The sequence below is a fragment of the Ornithorhynchus anatinus genome, chromosome 13 (assembly GCF_004115215.2).
Source record: "Ornithorhynchus anatinus isolate Pmale09 chromosome 13, mOrnAna1.pri.v4, whole genome shotgun sequence".
Classification (NCBI taxonomy): domain Eukaryota; kingdom Metazoa; phylum Chordata; class Mammalia; order Monotremata; family Ornithorhynchidae; genus Ornithorhynchus; species Ornithorhynchus anatinus.
In genome coordinates, this window is record NC_041740.1 from 38,737,026 (window position 1) to 38,756,188 (window position 19,163).

At 57.7% G+C, this 19,163-nt stretch overlaps 3 protein-coding genes across 8 annotated transcripts in view; 1 reads left to right on the plus strand and 2 right to left on the minus strand.

The window, feature by feature from the left end:
* ACIN1 (apoptotic chromatin condensation inducer 1) overlaps nucleotides 1-6,848 on the minus strand; it is a 32,401-nt gene extending 25,553 nt beyond the window's left edge. The window contains exons 1-3 of one of the 4 annotated variants that reach the window (XM_029077283.2): nucleotides 6,654-6,848; nucleotides 4,638-4,703; nucleotides 1,164-1,275 (exon numbers count right to left, since the gene is read on the minus strand). In XM_029077283.2, coding sequence (XP_028933116.1) covers nucleotides 1,164-1,275; nucleotides 4,638-4,703; nucleotides 6,654-6,791 — 316 coding nt within the window. In that variant the 5' untranslated portion in view covers nucleotides 6,792-6,848. Of the gene's footprint in view, nucleotides 1-1,163; nucleotides 1,276-4,637; nucleotides 4,704-6,297; nucleotides 6,381-6,653 lie in introns of those variants that run through there. The other 3 variants (XM_029077282.2, XM_029077285.2, XM_029077284.2) reach the window with 3 other exon arrangements.
* C13H14orf119 (chromosome 13 C14orf119 homolog) lies at nucleotides 6,720-13,350 on the plus strand. Of its 3 annotated transcripts, none has more exons than XM_039913996.1 (2): nucleotides 6,720-6,801; nucleotides 12,304-13,350. In XM_039913996.1, the coding sequence occupies exon 2, from the start codon at nucleotides 12,307-12,309 to the stop codon at nucleotides 12,739-12,741; it is 435 nt and encodes a 144-aa protein (XP_039769930.1). In that variant the 5' UTR covers nucleotides 6,720-6,801; nucleotides 12,304-12,306; the 3' UTR covers nucleotides 12,742-13,350. The 3 variants fall into 3 exon arrangements, with proteins under 3 accessions (XP_039769930.1, XP_028933122.1, XP_001515344.2); XM_029077289.2 differs by lacking the exon at nucleotides 6,720-6,801 and adding an exon at nucleotides 7,036-7,354 and having other exon boundaries at nucleotides 12,307-13,350; XM_001515294.5 differs by lacking the exon at nucleotides 6,720-6,801 and adding an exon at nucleotides 7,038-7,354.
* Nucleotides 13,351-14,193: 843 nt separating this feature from the next.
* LMLN2 (leishmanolysin like peptidase 2) lies at nucleotides 14,194-18,547 on the minus strand. Its single transcript, XM_039913856.1, has 13 exons — nucleotides 18,262-18,547; nucleotides 17,589-17,682; nucleotides 17,082-17,133; nucleotides 16,834-16,977; nucleotides 16,596-16,721; nucleotides 16,342-16,426; nucleotides 16,054-16,199; nucleotides 15,808-15,979; nucleotides 15,626-15,695; nucleotides 15,321-15,417; nucleotides 14,952-15,229; nucleotides 14,519-14,830; nucleotides 14,194-14,404 (listed from the first exon to the last, which is right to left on the minus strand). Exons 1-13 carry the CDS (start codon nucleotides 18,545-18,547, stop codon nucleotides 14,215-14,217), a joined length of 2,052 nt encoding a protein of 683 aa, XP_039769790.1. The 3' UTR covers nucleotides 14,194-14,214.
* Between the last annotated feature and the right edge of the window lie 616 nt (nucleotides 18,548-19,163).

Consider the following 19,163-nt stretch of genomic DNA (forward strand, 5'->3'; position numbering starts at 1 on the left):
GCTGCTTCGTTACAGACTTATTAGACTGTAAGATCTTTGAAGGTGGGGACCGTGTCTACCAACTCAACTGGAGTGTGTTCTCCCAAGTGCTCAGTACAGTCCTCTACAGTCAGTCAGTTGCATTTATTGAGTGCTTACTGTGTGCAGAGCACTGTACTAAGCACTTGTGAAAGCACACTGTAACACTATAACAAACATATTTCCTGCCCACAATGAGCTTACAGTCTAGAGGGGGAGAAAGACATTAATATAAATAAAGAAAATTACAGCTATCTATACACAGGTTGAGGGGCCGGGACAAGCAGCGAGGCTTAGTGGAAAGAGCCCAGGCTTAGGAGTCAGGGGTCGTGGGTTCTAATTCCGGCTCCGCCACTTATCTGCCGTGTGATGTTTGACAAGTCACTTGACTTCTTTGTGCCTCATTTCCTTCTTCTGTAAAATGGGGATTAAGACTGTGAGCCCCATGTGGGACAACCTGCTTACCTTGTATCTACTACAGCTCTTAGAAAAGTGCTTGGTTCATAGTAAGCGCTTAACAAACGCCATAGCTATTATTAATATTAAAGGGAGCAAGTCAGGGTGACACAGAAGGGAGTGGAAGAAAAGGAAAGGCGGGCTTAATCAGGGAAGGCCTCCTGGAGGAGATATGCCTTCGATAAGGCTTTGAGGTGGAGGAAGGGTAACTGTCAGTCAGGTGTGAAAAGGGAGGGCGTTCCAGGGCAGAAGCAGGACATGGGTGAGTGGTCTGCAGCGAGACAGATGAGATCGAGGTACAGGGAGAAGGTTAGCACTACAGGAGCAAAGTGTGCGGGCTGGGTTGTAGTAGGAGGGTAGCCCCCTGGATGGGGCAGTTCGTCTTCCCACTCTGCTGAGGCGTCTACAAAGCATGTGTCGGGGGGGAGGGGTCCTGGGGGGGTGGTCAGAGGGTGTGGACAGAGGGAGAGAAGCGGAGCGCTAAGCATGTGGGAACGCGGCGGGGGACAGTACGGAGGTGGATCCTTCCAACAAGCTCCCTGCTGTCTGTGAGCCTCAATGCCCGGCAGGCTGCCTTTCGCTAGCCGGCCCCTCTTCCCGATCCAAATTTCGGCCCCAGCGAGAGGGCTGGTGGCAGCTGGTACTAGCCTGTGGGCCACCGGAAGGGTGGGGCGGTCCCCGGGGCTTACCTTCGAGCTCCGCAGCTTCCCGAGCTTCCCTCTCCAGCCGCTGCCTGAGCAGCTCCTGCTGCTTTTCCAGATACTGCTTTATGAAGCTGTTCTGGCTCATCTCCTCTCCGATCTGTGCGGAGCAAAGGGTGCCGGTTAGGAGAGCCCAGGGGTGGCGGGGAGGCAGTAGTCCCGGGAGGAGCCCGGGAGGGATACACCCGGCGGCACGGTCCGGCCCACTCGCGACGTGTGGACCCGAGCGAGGTCCCCGCGCCCGACCCTCCGCCGAGCCGGCCGAGGGCCCGTAGGGAGGGGGAGGGAAGCAGGAGGAGACTCACCCGGGCCCTGGTTCGACTTGCCCGGCTTCCCCCTTCCCTCCCTCCGCCATCGGGACAGTCGGCTGCTTCCACGTCGGCTGAAGGCCGGCGAGGATGGAGATTCCGTCCCCGATGGGATGCACGAGCATCCCCACCCCCTCGTCAGTCCGGGCGTTTCAAAAAATCTCCACTCAACAGCGCCCACTTCAACGGCGCTTCGCCTCCATTCAATGGTATTTATTCCCTTTTATTTACTTACTCTGTGCAAAGCACTACACTAAATGCTTAGGAGAGCACAATGTAACAATGAACAGACACATTCATCTTCTTGGATTGGGAGGTCCCTGAGGGCAGGGTCTGGGTCTCCCACCCATTTATTCTCGCTCAATGCTTATCAAATACTCTGCACACGGAAAGTGCTTAACAAACCCCTTAGCCTAGTGGATAGAGCACAGGCCTGGGAGCCAGAGGAACTGGGTTCTAATTCTGGTTCCGCCACATCTACTCTGTGATCCTGGGCAAGTCACTTAACTTCTCTGTGCCTCAGTTACCTCATCTGGAAAATGGGGGCTCCGTGAACCCCACGTGGGACAACCTGATGACCTTGCATCTAGTCCAGCGCTTAGAACAGAGCAGGGCACATACTAAGCGCTTAACAAACACCATAATAATAAAAGTAATGTATCTGTTTATTGTTATATTGTATTCTCCCAAGCACCTAGTACAGTGCTCTGCACACGGTAAGAGCTCAATAAATATGACTGACTGAAAAACAGGTTTATAAAAGTTTCCTTCACGTCAGAGGAAGGCATCCGCAAAAACAGCATTTTCAGCTCGTCTCCCAGGTTCTTGCATTTTTCCAGGCCATCCTTGTGTCGGTGCTTGTCAAAAGCCCCTGCTCTCGTTGGTCGAGACCCTCCTCAAACGACATCTCCCTCTGGGAAGTGGCAGTCCGCCTCAGGAGAATGACGCCTGGGGTCCAGAAAGCTGCCTTACGGCGTGGCTAACGGAGGCAGGAAGTCGAGAGAGCTGGGAGGAACGCCAGGTCTTTCGTGCGGGTTCTGCTTGTTAGGAGCAGGGACCGTGTCTGCTAATTTTGCCGAATTGTACTCTCCCAGTGCTCTGCGCATAGTAAGCACTCGATAAAGACCACTGATTGATGGGTTGATCGACTGGGGGACTTTGAGGGGGGAGGGAGAGGGGGTGCTCTGCTTCTCAGTATCTAATCAGGAAACTCAGAGGATTTGGCTACCCTAGACCAAGGCTTTAGGGAATCGAAGGTAGAGACTGGGAAGCAACACGGTGTAGTGGACAGAGCACGGGCCGGGGAATGCTAATCCCGGCTCCGCCACTCGTCTGTTGTGTGACCCTGGGCACGTCACTTCACTGGGCCTCAATTACCTCATCCTCAAAATGGGGATTGAGACTGTGAACCCCACGTGGGACAGGGACCGTGTCCAACCCACCTGTATCCACCCCAGTGCTTAGTATTGTGCCTGGCACATAGTAAGAGCTTAACAAACACCATAATTATTATTATGCGGGGGCTGGGAGGGTTCTACTCCAACCGGGGAGACCTGGCTGCCTGGGATCAGGATACCCGGGAGGAAAAGACCTGGGGGGCAGAGGAGAGGGTTCGCAGAGACAGCGCGCACCTGCCTCAAAGCATCTTTAGAATCCCAGAAAAATAAACAGAAAGCCACTATCCCTTAGAGACGCTTCCTGAAACGTCCAGGGGATTCAACTCGGCTGAAGGAGTCTGAAGAGGGAGAGAATGGTCATAAAGGGTCACCGAAAAAAGAAGTTGGGCCCCGAGGGGCCTTCACAAAGGTAAAACCCAGAAAAAAGGAATCTGTGTTCATCGGAAGAGGGCTGTTAAAGAGAGAGTGCCAGGTGAATGTGGGTAACCAGTTTCTTTGTCTTCATCCCCCTGCTAAATGATCGGACCTACAGCTCTGCCAAGCGGCAGGATTAAGGGACTCGGACCTTAATGAGGTGAGAACAAGGGAGAGGGAGGGGCATCCAGGAAACCCTGGACTTCCCTGGAACCTGGGACCTTTTCTAGAAGCAGAGCTGGCATATCGCTGCACTAATAAAAGGCCAGGCTTTTCCTTTAAATGCTTTGCATCACAACGCGTCCTGGTGACGTGTAGACACTTCTCTGGCCTCCACTTCACAGACTCCTCCACTCCCCACCTGTTTTACCTTCTCCCCACGCAATTTTCCAACACAACTTCAGTCCGAGCCAATTTTCCTGTATCCGCGCCCGCCGTCCCCCCCACAACACAGTGCTTAGTACAGTGCCTGGCATATAGTAAGTGCTTAACAAACACCACAATTATTATTATCCCCCCAACCTGTCTGCCTGCACACCACACTTAGCCCCAGACCAAAATCTGCCTTTCTGCGAGACAAATGATTTGGTGTCTGCATCTGGCCAGGCTAGGATCCCTCTTTGGACCCATGGGGCCTGGTCGGGGCCTCTACAAGCATGGAAGAGGAGAAACGGACATCAAGTGACAGAAACTCTTTGGAAATCTAAATTCGCCCACACAGGCTTTTATTTCTGTCTAGGTTTTGTCCGGACCGGTCCACTAAAGGTGAAATCAGCCTGCTACAGACGTGTCCATCTCGGACCTAACTCTGGGGGCAATGAGGACAGATGTTTTTCCTAGCCAGTGGGAAGCGGGTGACCTTTAATGTGGAACCAGACCTACACCCAACTGAAAAGAGTAGCTCCCTCGCTCCGAACGAGCCAGTATTAAAGCCCATCACACAGTATCTCCTAAAACCACACAGCAGGGGTCTGGAAGCCTATCCACTTTTCCTTCTTCCTGCTGTCTGTAAACCATTTTACCATCCATCTCCCCCACATATATCACACCTCTGAACTCTACTGTACTCTCCCAAGCGCTTACTGTAGTGTTCTGCTCACAGCAAGTGCTCAATGAACACTACTGACTGATGGGAACCGAGCTGAATTGCCCCCCACCCCCGCCTGTGTCCTCTGGACAAGACTGAGGAAGTCCCGGGGGCCATCAATCTCACCGGGGGGCTATTTAATAATAATGTATTTCAAAGCCATGCCCCGGGAAAAGACACAGGTGAACAGGCCGACTTCCAGCCCAGAGCCCATCCAAACCGTCTTCGACCCACTCCACCCTGGAGCCGGGCTTACCTGGGAGTTGGGCTGGAAAGCGGCGTGGGGTGTTGAGTGCTTCTGTAAATTCTCCAGCATTAGCGCCTGAGAGGGGAAAAGAGAAGCTCAGAAACCAGCAAACGCTCACCCCTCTTCCCTGTCCTCCCCAGACACGGCGACTAAATTATCTTTTTCTCCCGAGGGTCTCAAAACCCTTCGCTAAGGCTGATTTTATCCGGCTCCAGAACACCAGTGCGGGTGGCAATGTCTTTTTCCCCCCGACGACGACGACAAAAAAACCAAACCCGACAGAGTGGACGGGAAAGGACCCATTATCAAAAGGGAAGTCAGCGTCCTAGCGAAAAGCAGGTGACGGGGGAGTCAGGGGAGCCGGCCTCTAGTCCCCGCTCTGCCGCTGGCTTGCTGGGTGACCTTGAGCCGGTCGCTTAACCTCTCGGCGCCTCGGTTTTCACAGCTGTAAAACGGGGAGCCGCCCTCTTTGACTGTCAGCCCCACGGGGGAGGCGGGGGCTGCGCCCCTTCGAAACCTCGGACCTACCCCAGCGCTCAGCACTTAGTGCCAACTTAACATCGTCAGGACACTCATCAGAAGCCAGCGCCGGACTCCTGGCCTTCCCAACTCTGGGTCGTCCCTGCCTCCATCAACGGTCCGGCAGAAACGTGTGCTTCCACACGATCACGCAACCCCAGACCAACTTCTTTTGGTTTTAGAGAAGTGGCATGGCTCTGGAAAGAGCTCGGGCTTGGGAGTCAGCGGCCGCGGGTTCTAATACCGGCTCGGCCACTTAGCAGCTGTGTGACTCTGGGCGAGCCGCTTCTCTGGGCCTCAGTTCCCTCATCTGGAAACTGGGGGTGAAGACGGTGAGCCCCACGGGGGACCACCTCGTTACCTTGTATCTACCCAGCGCTTAGAACAGGCCCATAGGAAGCGTTTAAGTACCAAAATTATTATTATTAACTTCTGCCACCTCCAGCTCGCCCCAGACGGTTGGCCTTGGCCAGACCTGTGCGGCTGGTCCCGTAGCATCCGGGCCGGGAGGTGCTCCTCGACCGGTGGTTCCGATAAGGCCAAGGGGCTCCAACGACTAATTTGGGGCAACGGTCGTGGTCGGCCCGTCCTCCACCCCACTCAATCCAGCGCCCTGCACAGGGAAGCAGCGTGGCTCAGTGCAAAGAGCCCCAACTTGGGAGCCAGAGGTCATGAGTTCGAATCCCGGCTCCGCCGCCTGTCAGCTGGGTGACTGGGGGGCGAGTCACTTCACTTCTCCGGGCCTCGGTGAGCTCATCTGTCAAAGGGGGATGACGACTGGGAGTTCCACGAGGGCCAACCTGATCACCCCGTATCCCCCCGGCTCTCGGCACCTAGTAAGCGCTTAAATACCCACATTATTATTATACTATAACTACTACCGAACGAATGTCCACCAAGTCACCATCCCGAACCTATCCCCGGCCTCACCCGGGGGGCTCCAGGGGTATTTGCTGAGCGCTTTGCACAGCACTAAGCGCTCGGGGTGGACAATCGGGCAACCGAACGGGCGACCGTCCCTTGGTCCCTGCGACCCCCACGACCCCGTGCCGGGGGTCTCACCTCAGGCCTTCACACCTTACAGCCCCCCCCCCCATCGAAGCCTCCTCATCATCCCCTTTAACTCCCCCCCCCAACGACCCCCCTCGACCTTTGACCCGGCCCCCTCGGGTCAACACCGTGGCCGGTGGTGGTGGGATTTAACTCCTCCTGAGGCGCATGCGCCGCCGCCAGACACAAACAAGGGGGGGGGGAAAGGGGGGGAGGAAGCGCAAGACACTCCGAGGAGCGCTGCGCGCCGCTTCGGGGCGCCGGCTGCCGTTAAGGCGGGAACGGGCGCGAGCCCCCGCCCCTCCCCCACCGCGCCCCCGGCCTCCGCGCGCGCGGATCTCGCGCCTGGCGCCAGCGGCCTCGGCGAGCTCGCGCCGAGCCCCGGCACTGCGCCTGCGCCGCCCGTCTCTACCGGGTCCGCTCCCCTCCGCCGCCCCCGCCCCGCGGCCTCCTCACCCCTTTGAGCCGCTTGACCAGGGCGCTCTTCTGCCCGCTCTTGGCCAGGCCCCGCTGCTCCAGGGCGGCCTTCAGGTCGGTCACCCGCAGCGCCTGCAGCGGCTTCCCGTCCAGAGTCACCTCCTCCAGCTCCGCCATCTTGTGTGAGGTACTCGGCTCCCGTCGCGGAGGCTTCGGGCATCCTCGGGAATTTCCGCCAACGCCCTTCGAACGTGCCGACGCGGGCCCCGCCCCCTCCCGCGCCCGAGCGCCACTCGGCGCTCGCCGAGCCGCTCGCCGGGCCGCTCGGATGTTTCCGTGGCCCCGCCGGCGCCAATCAGATGCGGCGCTCTCCTCTAGCCCCGCCCCCTCCGCTCCCCGACCCTGCCCCTCCCTCCCCCCGCGGGGATCGGCTCCGCTCGGAGACGTTCGGCTGGTGGACGTTGGGCTCCGTGAGCCTTCGGGCATCTCCGGCTCCCCGTTCGCTCCCGATCGGCGGCGCTCGGCTCTCTTCGGGCCCAAGCGCTCTCGGGAATCTCCGGCGGCGGGGGCCCCCCGGGCCGAAGCGCCCAGTCGGCTGGGTTCGGGCCCGGAAATAGGCGCCTTCCCGCTCTGCTCCCACGGTGGCCATCGACGTTTCGAAGTCAGGTGGAGGCGGCCCCGGGAGCCGGAACCCCAACCTTCCCGGGAAGCTCCCGGGGGCTCCTCGGGGGCAGGAGGAGGTAAGAAGAAAGCTCCACATGGCGGGGGCGAGGACCGGGCCCCCCGGCCCCTCCGCCCTGCCGCCCACCGGGGCCTGCATAATAATAATATGTATAATAATGTGTAATAATAACAACTGAACGATGGCGTTTGTTAAGCGCCCACTGTGTGTCAAGCACCGTTAATAATCATAATGATTATGGCATTTGTTAAGCGCTTCCTCTGTGCAAAGCACTGTTGTGAGCGCCGGGGTTGATGCAAGGCATTGAGGTGGGCCCACGTGGGACTCACAGGCATTCAGTAGTATTGATTGAGCGATTACTATGCGCAGACACTGTACTAAGCGCTTGGAATGGACAGTTGGGCAACAGATAGAGACAATCCCTGCCCATTGACGGGCTGAAACTCTAATCGGGGGAGACAGACGGACAAAAACAAGACAACTTAATCACGATAAATGGAATCAAGGGGATGGACACCTCTTTAACAGACATAAATAGGGTAATAACAATATATACGAATGAGCAGCCATCATCCCCCTTTTATAGATGAAGTCACTGAGGCTTCATCTAGAAGTTAACTTCATCTAGAAGTTAAGTGACACAGCCGATAAGTGGCAGAAAAGCAGCGTGGCTCGGTGGAAATGAGCCTGGGCTTGGGATTCAGACAACATGGGTTCGAATCCCGGCTCTGCCACTCGTCAGCTCTGTGACTGTGGGCGAGTCACTTCACTTCTCTGTGCCGCAGTGACCTCATCTGTCAAATGGCGATGAAGACTGTGAGCCTCACGAGGGGCAACCTGATTACTCTGTATCTATCCCAACGCTTGGAACAGTGCTCTGCACATAGTAAGCGCTTAACAAATACCAACATTATTATTATTAGAACCCACAACCTCCGACTTCCAAGCCCGGGCTCTTTCCTCTAAGCCACGCTGCATTCATTCATTCAGTAGTATTTATGGAGCGCGTAGTATGTGCAGAGCACTGTACTAAGCACTTGGAACGTACAGTTCGGCAACAGATAGAGGCCATCCTTGCCCAGTGACGGGCTCACAGTCTAATCGGGGGAGACAGACAGCAGAGCCAAACAGAACAAAACAAAAACAAGACAACATTAACACGATAAGTAGAATCAAGGGGATGTACACCTCATTAACAAAATAAATAGGGTAATAAATAATATATACAAATGAGCACAGTGCTGAGGGGAAGGGGGAAGAGCAGAGGGTGGGGAGAGGAAGAATTTGTATTGCGCTTACTATGTGCCAGGCACATAGGATTGGACACAGCCCCCGTCCCACAGGGGGCTTACACGCACCATCCCCATTTGACAGATGAGGCTCAGAGAAGTGAAGTGACCTGCCCAAGGTCACGTGGCAGATAAGCCGGGAACTCAGGTCCTTCTGACTCCCAGGCCCTTGCTCTGTCCGGTAGGCCAGGCTTACTGTGTGCCAGGAACTGTTCTAGGCGCTGGGGTTGATACAAGATATTGGGGTTGGGGACAGTCCCTGTCCCACCTGGGGCTCACACTGTTAATACTATTGAATGAATGAATCCCCATTTTACAGATGAGGCAACAGAGGCCCGGAGAAGTTGGGGCCAATTTATGCCCCCTGCCGGCCCCCCGGGTCTCCAAGCCAGGCCTCGAAGTTAACAGAGGAGTGAGATGAGGTTCAGCAGATCCCGAACCCTCCATTCCCACATCGTCGTTTTTTCAAAAACTGTCATTTGTTAAGCGCTTACTATTTACCAGGCACTGTTCTAAGCGCTGGGGTAGGTACAAAATGATCAGGTTGGCCACAGTCCACATCCCACATGAGGCTCACAGTCTTAATCCCCATTTTGCAGTAATAATTGTGGTATTTGTTAAGTGCTTACTTTGTGCCAAGTTAATCACGTTGGACGCAGTCCGTATCCCACATGGGGGTGCCCGGTCTCAATCCCCATTTTACAGATGAGGAAGCTGTGGCCCTCTAGATTAAGCTCTTTGTGGGCAAGGAATGTATCTGCCAACTTTGCTGTAGAGCACTCTCCCAAGTGTTCAGTATAGTGCTTTGCACATCAGCACTTAATAAATTCCATTGATTGATTGACTTGCCCCAGGTCACGGAGCAGACAAGTGACGGAATTAGAACCCGGGTCTTCTGACTCCCAGGCCCGGCATCCTTCCACTAGGCCACGCCGCTTCTCGTCGGAATTATTACCTCATCCCGGCCTGTTGCGTTGTTAGAGGCGGCCCTGTGGCCACCCTGCAGGCTCCCTTTCCTCCCGCCTTCCCTCCTTCCCTACGATGCCGAGAATGGAGGGAAACTCGCGCAGGCTGTGGAGTGCTTTCCCCGGGTCGCCTCTGCCCCCCAAGACTCCCCGTAATTGGCCCCCGGGGCCTCCACGGCCGCCGTGGCAGCGTGGGCGCTGACGACATGGCGCTTATCAGGCCTTTCATAAGGCCCAAGAGCAGTGTTACTGACGTGTCGGCGGCTTCTCCGCTGCTATAAAGATCCCCCGGTGGCAGGAGAAGCAGCCGAGGCATAGGCAAACCAAACCAAACAGAAAGAAGGCCCTAGACCAGCAGATTTCATCACCCAGCCCCTGCTGCAGCGTATCAGATTTCATTATCGTGTCCTCAAATATAAAAGCAAGAAGGAAAGCATCCCGAAATAACCGTATGCCCATCCCAGGTGCCAACTCCAGCTGTTTGCACAAAGCCATTGTTTTCCACCCCTCCGCTCTTGGGCCCGGCTCCCAGACTTGCTCATTACCGACTCCTGGCAGGATCTGTTTGGGGATGGAAAGAGCGAAGAATTTCCGAGGCCGGTTGAGAGGTGCCCACAGCAGCCTTTAGTGAACCAGCCAAACCCAGTTTCCAGTCTCCTTCCCCCTTACGAGTTCCCCCGCTCTCGCCCCTGCACTTAAAATGGAAAGTTGGCATCTCCGTTTCCTATCCCATCAGCATCTGTATTATAAAACCGTAAGGCAAACATATTTAGGGAGAAGAATGGAAGCCCAAAGATTTTACCCAAATACCATCGTTAGCACATCCGGCCAGAAACTTCACCCACCAGGCCAGTGAGGGCAACTGACTTCTCTCCCCTGCTCGGTCACTGACTTGTTGCTTGCCTCTGGGGGAGTCTCCCGCTTCCCTACTCTCTAATTTTCCCTGCTGTAAAAAGGAATGGGAACTTTATAAGGGACGTGAAAAATAGAAGGAGCCTTTCAAGAGGTGGGCCCCAACCACCTGAAGACGGGAGAGTAGTTCGCATTGCGAGGAAGGCTCTCCCTAGGCAGGGCGGCTCGGTGGAAAGACCTCGGGCTGGAGAGTCGGGAACTGAGAAGCAGCGTGTCCCAGAGGAAAGAGCTCGGGCCTGGGGGTCGGAGCACCTGACTCCGCCACTTGTCCGCTGGGTGACTTTGGGCCAGTCATTTCACTTCTCTGTGCCTCAGTTCCCTCATCTGCAAAATGGGGGTGCACTGCCCATTTTCCTGCCTACTTAGACCATGAGCTCCATGTGGGACCTGATGATCTTGGATCTACCCCAGTGCTTGTTACAGTGCTTGGCACACAGAGGAAGCACTTAACAAATGCTATTATTATTATTATTATCTGAGTCACCGTCCCACCTCTACCATGGGCAGGCAGTGTGACCTTGGGCTTCTCTGTGCCTCAGTGTCACCTGTAAAATAGAGAAGAGGGATCTGAGATCCAAACCATTTAGATGGTGAGTCTCGTCTTCTAATTGTGGGACAGGGACTGTGTCCAATCAGATTATTGTGTAACTCCTCCAGGATTTGGCACCCAGTAGATACTTAATATATTCCAACAATATTGTTATTCTAGGTTCTTGCCTGGCCTCATGTGTGATCATTAACATCTGGATCTTGCAGTCCACTCGATTTTAAGATCCTGGAAGGTCAGGATTGGGTCTGCTGACTCTCTCATACTCCCTCAAGGTCTCTGAATGTTGCTCTGCACAGAGTAAGGGCTCAGTGAATACTACTGAATCACTCGTATTAATTGAGCGCTTACTGTACGCAGAAAAGTTATGAAGCACTTGGGAGCGAACAATACACCGGTATAACAGACACATTCCGTACCCACAATGAGGTTCCAGTCTAGAAGACACTACTGAATGACAAAGAGACATATATAATAATGGCATTTGTTAAATGCTTACTATGTGTCAGGCACTATACTAAATGCCGGGCCAGATATACGCTAGGAAACCGTCTAGCCTTCGAGTATCCTGAAGGAGGGGTTGGATGTGAAAGGTGAAAGTTTGACCAACCTGGAGGAGAAGATGTTTGAGTTTTCCATTTGTAAGGAGAGGGGCAGGATTTGTCCTTCCTGGTTAAGTCGCTGAGAGATGAGAAACTCTTTCCTTTGTACCTGGGCAGGTTGTCGAGCCAGGAGTTTGACACTCTGACCTGGCACCCAGGAGCTGTGCACTTAGGGATTCTGTAAAATGGGAATTCAGTGCCTGTTCTCCCTCTCACTGAGACTCTGTGGGACAGGGATGGCCTGTCCCACAGACCCATCTGTGGGATGGGTCTGGCCTGATTATGTTGTTTCCACCCCAGTGTTCAGTACAGGGAGTAAGCACTTAACAAGTACACCACTTAGGGGTGCAGGCTACACATCTCCCGCAAAGCAACTGGGCCGAACGGAAAGAGCAGGGACTTGGGAGTCCGAGGCCCCGAGTTCTAATTCCGGCTCTGCCATCCGGCTGCTGTATGGCCTTGGACAAGTGACTTCACTTCTGTGCCTCAAGTTTCCCCATCCGTAAAGTGGGGATTCAATACCCGATCTCCCTCCAACTTAAGCCCTGAATCCCATGAGGGATCGCCGCTGACCTGATTATATCCAGAGCTCAGGACAGTGCTCAGCACGTAGTAAAGCGCCTCGGAAATTACACGGCACTTACCCCGGAGCCAATATTATTAAATGCGTGTTTGTTTTATTTTTTTCTCAGAAGATGTCCCTAGAGCCATCATCCTCCTCCACGCCTCTCCTCTTCTCTTCCCCCGTCCTGGCGGGAACTTCCGACCCTCCTCCCGCCTCGAGCTCCCCGCCTCCCGTGTCTTACATCACTTCCCAAGAGATGAAGTGCGTCCTTCACTGGTTTGCCAGCTGGTCCGGTCCCCAGCGCGAGCGCTTCCTGCAGGACCTGGTGACCAAAGCGGTGCCGGGCAAGCTGCAGCCCCTGCTGGACGGCCTGGAGCAGCTCAGCGTGTCCGGACCCGACCGGCCGCCGCGCATCTTCGAGTGCCAGCTGCGCCTCTGGGACCAGTGGTTCCACAGCTGGGAGGAGCAGGAGCGTAACGCGTTTGTGGGCCAGCTGGAGGCCAGCGAGCCGGACTTCGTGGCCCGGTTCTACCAGGCGGTGGCCGCGACCTCTGGAAAAGACTGATGGGACGTGGAGGGGGCAGGGGCGAGGTCCGACATCGGTCTTGGAGCCAGGGAAGGGATTTCTGTCTCGCGGGGTGGTCCGGGAGCCACACTCAGACCAGCAAGCCAGACAGACTGACAGGCCCAAACTGGAGGTTTCACAGCTCACTGACAGAGCACCCGAGCACCTGGGTCCCCCGGGTTTGGAGTCGGACAGGTCACCCTGAGCCTGCTCCTTATGGAAAAGCTCCACGGCTCCTCTGGCTGATGCCACCCTCCAGGACGTTGGGGCGGGAGGCGTCTACGTGTGACTTCCTGTGGAGTCCAGGGGCCAGGATCAAGTCCTCCCTGTGGCCGGCTCCCCAGGGGAGGAACCAGTTGTGGTGGCCGGGGCTCTCTTTCCCGAAAGAGATTAGGAAGGGCTGGACCGATGACATTCTCCTCCCCAGAATTCTGGCGTGACTCAGCTTCCCCCAGCTGTGGGCCAGCCTGGTGTGGAGCATCAGCGATTGGGGGAGGGAGAGAGGAGGAAAAGCAGGACCACATCGGGCTACGCTCAGTACAGACAGGCGTTCGGTTTGTCCGGGAAGCCAAAGAGCAGGGACTTTGAGTAAAGGATGCCCAGACCTAATCGTCTCTACTCGTACACCCGCAGGGCTGGGTGGGGGTAAGGAGGCAGACTGGTGGACGAGAACCATTTTCCCAGCTCTTGGAAGGTTCCTTCCTCTCAGATCCTGGGCCGTTTGAGAGAGCTCCTCTTCACCAATGAGACTCTCTCAGCTGGCTGGGGACAGGCTTCCCTTTGGCCTTCCGAACTCCTCCAGGTAGCCCCCCTGTTAGTTTGGAGGCACAGCAGGGGGTCCCACTCGCAGGGAGGCTCTGTGTCTCCTGAAGGCCGCAGCTCCCCAGGCAGCTGCCGGAAGGACTAGCGGGAGGCAGAGGCCCAAGGCTAAGGCCCCCTCTGTGGCCAGGCTAGTGGAGTTGGGCGAGACCAGCCATCTAGAGACACGGGAGCAGGAAAGAGAGAGCTTGTGGGGTGTGGGGGCCAGCGGAAGAGGCTTTATCCACCATCTGTTCCCAGAGACGTTGTGACTTGGAATAGCCCAGAAATGGTTGGGATAGGGAGAGATTCTGGCGACCCCCACTTCCCCCGAGACATGAGGCTCGAATTCCAGAGGAGGGAGTCCGGGGGTCTGGGGGAAGTCTGGGAGGTGCCTGCAAGACCAAAATTCCATCTCTCCAGGCCACTTTGGGGAGGGCAGGAGGGAGACCAGACAGTCTGGAACAGAGGACCCCTCTGGAGCTTAAACATGGGGGGAACGAGGTGGGGGCACCCACAAAGCCCGAGCAGGTCCTAGAAGAGGAAGGCGGGCAGCCTACGGCCTTTGGCCCATGTCACTTGGGGCCTGGCTGCTGGGTGGTGTGGTTGACCCTATTGGGCAGAATTGTGGGTTGAGGCACTGGGGGGGGGGGTGCATAGATGGGCAAGCATCATTCACTCCCACCTGGACCGGTCGGTGGTGTAGCTGGCCCCGGCGGAGTCCACGCTCAGGGCTCTGTCCCGGAGGGAGCGGCTCAGGGCCCCATGCAGCACCCGGGCCGGCGGGAGGCGGCAGTTGGGCGACTCCCGCACGTGCACGGTGAAGACCAGGCCGGGGGTCAGCGCTGGGCTGCCAAAGTGACACCTGCGAGGATGTTGAGGTCGCAATGGAGAGGCTGGGTGGGGCTGATCAGGTTGGGGGGGTCCACGGAGCATATCGTCCCCCAACCCCAGCCCCTCGCCTCCAGCCTCCCCTGACCTGCCGGTGCCTGCTCTGCCCAGCAGGTCCCGCAGCACAGCCTGGGCCAGCTCCTGCTCTTGCCCCTTGCTCAGAGCGTGACCAGGAGGCCCCACCAGCCCCAGGGTCAGCTGGAGCAGCAGGCCGGGGGGCGAAGGACTTCCAGATGGCGGCGGGGTGGCCTCGGGGCCCAGAGCAGCCCGGCACAGTTTGCTTCGGGGACAGAAGAGGAGGCCATCATATCCGGGTACCTGCAGGGATCGTGGAGGTTGGGGGGTGGGTGGCAGGGGCCGGCCGGACCCATCTGGGGGCCCGTGGCTGCCCACACCCACCCTCCCAGGCCCAGGGCAGCCCAGTGGGCCGGTTTTAAAGAGTGATGAGTGACAAGCCAGAGCGGACGACGGGTCCCGCCCCCGTAGGGGATCATTAGCCCCCCAAGGTAGACACCACCCACCTCGGCTTGTCTGAACCCACCTGAATGACTGCCCGCAGAGGGCATGAGAGCCAAGGCGCCCCTTCCACCTGCACTTGGGACACCCCGCCCATCCCGCAGCGATGTAAGTAGCAGCGGCCAGAGAGGCCCTCTTGGGTCGGGGGGGCCCGGCCGGGGGTCGCAGGAAGCGGATCAGAGGTGAGGTTGGCCAGAAAGCAGCGGCTGCCGGGATGATAGATCTCCCCGTGGGGGTTTGCGGCCCCGGTCTCGGGGGCATTCCCCTCCTTCCAACACTCGCTCTGGGGGGGGCCAAAGGGGTGATGGCAAAGGCGTCGAGGGTCGACTCCCACCCACCTGGCATCCTTCCTTCCCCAACCCAGGGCTGCTCACCCCATTGGTTAGAGGCTTGTACATGCGGCACCCGTTCAGCAGAGGGTCCGAGGAGCAGCGGCCCTTATCCAGGTGCAGGTAGTGGCAGCCCAGGCCGCTGGAGGGGGGAGAGGGCAGAGGGTAAGGCTGGGTGGGGGGGAGCATGTGAGGACACCCCTCCCTCTCCGATCCTGGTATCCCTCCCACCTCCCCTCAATCCATCAATCGTTATTTATTGAGCACTTCCTGGGTGCAGAGCACTGAACCAAGCGCTTGGGAGAGTCCAGTAGAGCAATATAAACAGATACACAGCTCAGGGCACAAACCTGCCATTACAGAAGAAGTCAGAGGAGTCGGTCCCGCAGCTGGTCACCAGGCCGAAATCAAGGCCGGCGCCTATTCGGAGAGGAAGAGTCAGGCCTAAGGAGGCCCTGCCCGCCCACCCATCCATCTGCCCTTGCTGTCTCCACCCCGGTGATCCAGTGCCTTCCCTCCCCCCCAACCTCACCTTGGCCCCACTCCAGCTCCTGCGCCACGCTGAGGTTGACCTGATACCAGCCCATGTCCACGAAGGCTGCAAGGGTGACCGGGTCAAGCCGCGTGTGACGGGAGCGAGCGAAGGCGGCCGTCATCACCGACCCCTGGAGCAGCCGGGCCTCCCAGTGGGAGGAGGATGGACCCTGGGCGAGGTGTGAGGTCATCACCAGCCCCTTGCCGCCCCCCGTCCCTACGCACTCATGACTCTTGCACCTACCTCCTCCTCCAGGGGAGCTCCCAGGGAGACAACCGGGCTGCCCAGGTGCCGGGCCAAGCTGAGCCTCACGGCTGGCGTGATCAGGTGCAGCTGTCCCCGCTCGTCCTGCTGGGTCACCCGCCGCCAGGGCGAACAGTCCTGTTCGGCTGGACCCCAAAAAATATGGGCTGGGGAGGGAGACAGCTGGGAGACCACCCGGGGTAATAGGGGTAGTGAGGAGCCAGGGGCAGGGGAGCTCCAGCGAGGACCAGGCCCTCAATGTACCCTCCCTCGGGTCTCCCCACTCACTGCCCAAGGCCGGGGCACAGTCTCGCCACTTGCCAAACAGTTGCCCAGAGAAGCCCAGCGTGTGGAGCAGCTCGTGCACGGTGACCTGGTTGTGGGGAAGAGGGAACAGAAGGGATGACAGTGCCACCCTCCCTTCCTCTTTGGTTCCCCACTGTACAGTCTTCCCAGACACCCTTTGGGCAGAGAGAAGCCTCTCCCCAAGACCCCCAGGGCCAGCGACATTTCCCCCGGCCTTGCCCCGGACAGGCAATCACCGTGACCGTGTCGCTGTGACTGTAGTCGGGAGCGGTGAGGCGACGGGCACAGAAAACAATGGTGCCAGCGAGGGGTCGGTCAGTGGGGTCCAGCTGGCAGCAGGCGGCATAGGCGATGACAGAGGGCTGTGGCAGAAAGAGAGAAGGGAAAGGGAGCTTGGAGAGGAAGGGGAAAGGGGAGAAGAGGCCTGGGAGAGGGAAGAGAGTGGGTCTCGAAGAGGAAAGGGGGCGTGCTCACCCACTGATGGCATTTGGGGGTCTGGTCCACCCGCACATAGAGGAGAAAGTCAGCGTCCGGGATCCCAGGCCCATCTGGTAGGAGCAGCTCTGGGGGGCCAAACTCGGGCCACAAGGCCAAGCCCTGCAGGTGGGAGTCAGGAATCTGGGGGGAAAAGGGGGGCACAGCCGGAGCAAGGCAGCGGCCGGTCAAAGGGGTCCCGGAAGGACGGCAGGGGTGGGGTGGGGCGGGGCTGGGGGCTCCCTCACCTTGACCCCCAGGCAGCTCTCCCCCCGGTAGTCTGGGTCCAGGCGGCTGCACCTAATAAAAATAATAGTATTTGTTAAGTGCTTACTATGTGCCAGACGCTTTACTAAGTGCTGGGGTGGGTAGTTGGGATTGTCTCTATCTGTTGCCCAATTGTACTTTCCAAGCGCTTAGTACAGTGCTCTGCACACAGTAAGCGCTCAATAAATACGATCGAATGAATGAATGACTACAAGCAAATGGGATTGGACCCCGTCCCTGTCCCCCAGCGGGGCTCGCACTCTTCATCTCCATTTCACAGTTGAGGTAACCGAGGCCCAGAGAAGTGAAGCAGACAAGGTCACACAGCAGACCCGTGGCGGAGTCGGGATTAGAACTCAGGTCCTACCGACTCCCAGGCCAAGCTGCTTCTCACCTACAGGGAAGGGAGTGTGGGGGGCCACATGGGAGGACTGGAAGGGGTCGCCGCTCGCCCGACCCCCACCCCTACGCCCCCCCGGGACCCCCACCTTCCACCGTTGGGTCCGGCGGCGTCTCCCCAAACGGCCAGGCAGTAGCGGTCCGGATCGCGGCTCAGCAGCAAGGGGCTCTGCAGGGGCGGGACTGGGGCGGGGGGGTGGGGGAAGGACCGGTCACAACAATAATAGGATGGTATTTGTTAAGCGCTTACTATGTGCCAAGCACTCTTCTAAACCATGGATAACAATAATAATAATCATGGTATTATTCAGCGATTACTATGTGCCAAACACTCTTCTAAGCGCTGGGGTAGATACAAGGTTAGGTTGTCCCACGTGGGGCTCACACTTTTAATCCCCATTTTCCAGATGAGGGAACTGAGGCCCAGAGAGGTGAAGCGACTTGCCCAAGGTCACCCAGCAGATAGGTGTCAGAGTGGGGACTGGAAGCCAGGTCCTCTGACTCCCAAGCCCGGGCTCTTTCCGCTCAGCCCCGCTGCTTCTCTCAAATACAAGGTAATGAGGTTGTCCCAGTCTTAATCCTCATTTTAGAGGAGGTCACCTAGGCCCAGAGAAGGGAAACGACGTGCCCAAAGTCACACAACAGACAGGTGTCAAGACTCCCAATCCCGGGCTCTTTCCACGGAGCCCCGCTGCTTCTCTGGCGTGTGCGGGGGTCCCGCGAGCCCCCCACCCCCATCACCACCCCCATCACCATCACCACCTGCCAGGACCGGCCGGACCCGCTCCAGCGCCTCGTCCACCGCCGCCCGGGCCCCGGGGGTCGCGGCCGGCCGGCCCGGGTACCAGGCCCGGATGCGGAGCGGGCGGGGGCGGGGGGCGGCTCGGGGGGCGGGCCGGGGGTCCCGCGGGGCCGGGGTCCCCCGCAGCAGCCGCACCGAGCCCTGCGCCTCCTCGTGCAAGCAGCGGCCCGCCGCCTCCCGCAGCAGCAGCAGCAGCAGCAGCAGGGACAGCGGCAGGACCGGCCAAGGGGCGGCCCCTCGCCCCATCCCTGCTCCTCCACTTTCCCAGCGGAGACCCCGGGAGGGCACCGCCCCCTCCCCAGGAGAGGAGGGGGCCCCACATCCAACACCGGAGCTCCCCAGGGGCCCGGCTGGGGCCCTTCCTGAACCTGGGCTGGGGGACAGGGGAGGGGACCAACTAAACCCAGGCCGAGCCCCCCTTTCCCTCTGCTCCCCATCGCCCCGACTCCCTCCCTCTGCTCTACCCCACTCCCCGCCCCACACCACTTGGGTACCTCTGTACAGATCTATAATTCTACTTATTTTATTAATGGTATGTATATATCTATCCTCCCTCTGCTCTACCCCCCTCCCCGCCCCACACCACTTGGGTCCCTCTGTACAGATCTATAACTCTACTTGTAATTTTATTAACGGTATGCATATATCTATAATTCTATTTATTCATAGTGGCGCTATCGATGCCCGTTTACTTCTTTTGATGTCCCTCTCCCCTCTTCTAGACTGTGAGCCCGTTGTTGGGCAGGGATTGTCTCTCCTTGTTGCCGACTTGGACTTTCCAAACGCTGAGTACGGTGCTCTGCACACAGTAAACGCTTAATAAATACGATTGAATGAATGAATGAGGAAGGGGAGAAAGCCG

Excerpts from the sequence above, each read along its gene's own strand:
- C13H14orf119 (XM_039913996.1), top strand. The coding sequence starts at position 12,307 with ATGTCCCTAGAGCCATCATCCTCCTCCACGCCTCTCCTCTTCTCTTCC.
- LMLN2 (XM_039913856.1), bottom strand. The coding sequence starts at position 18,547 with ATGGGGCGAGGGGCCGCCCCTTGGCCGGTCCTGCCGCTGTCCCTGCTG. Across the intron at positions 17,683-18,261 it reads GGTCCGGCCGGTCCTGGCAG|TCCCGCCCCTGCAGAGCCCC; the intron begins GTGGTGATGGTG and ends CCCCCGCCCCAG. Across the intron at positions 16,200-16,341 it reads CTGTGCCCCGGCCTTGGGCA|CCGAACAGGACTGTTCGCCC; the intron begins GTGAGTGGGGAG and ends TTTGGGGTCCAG.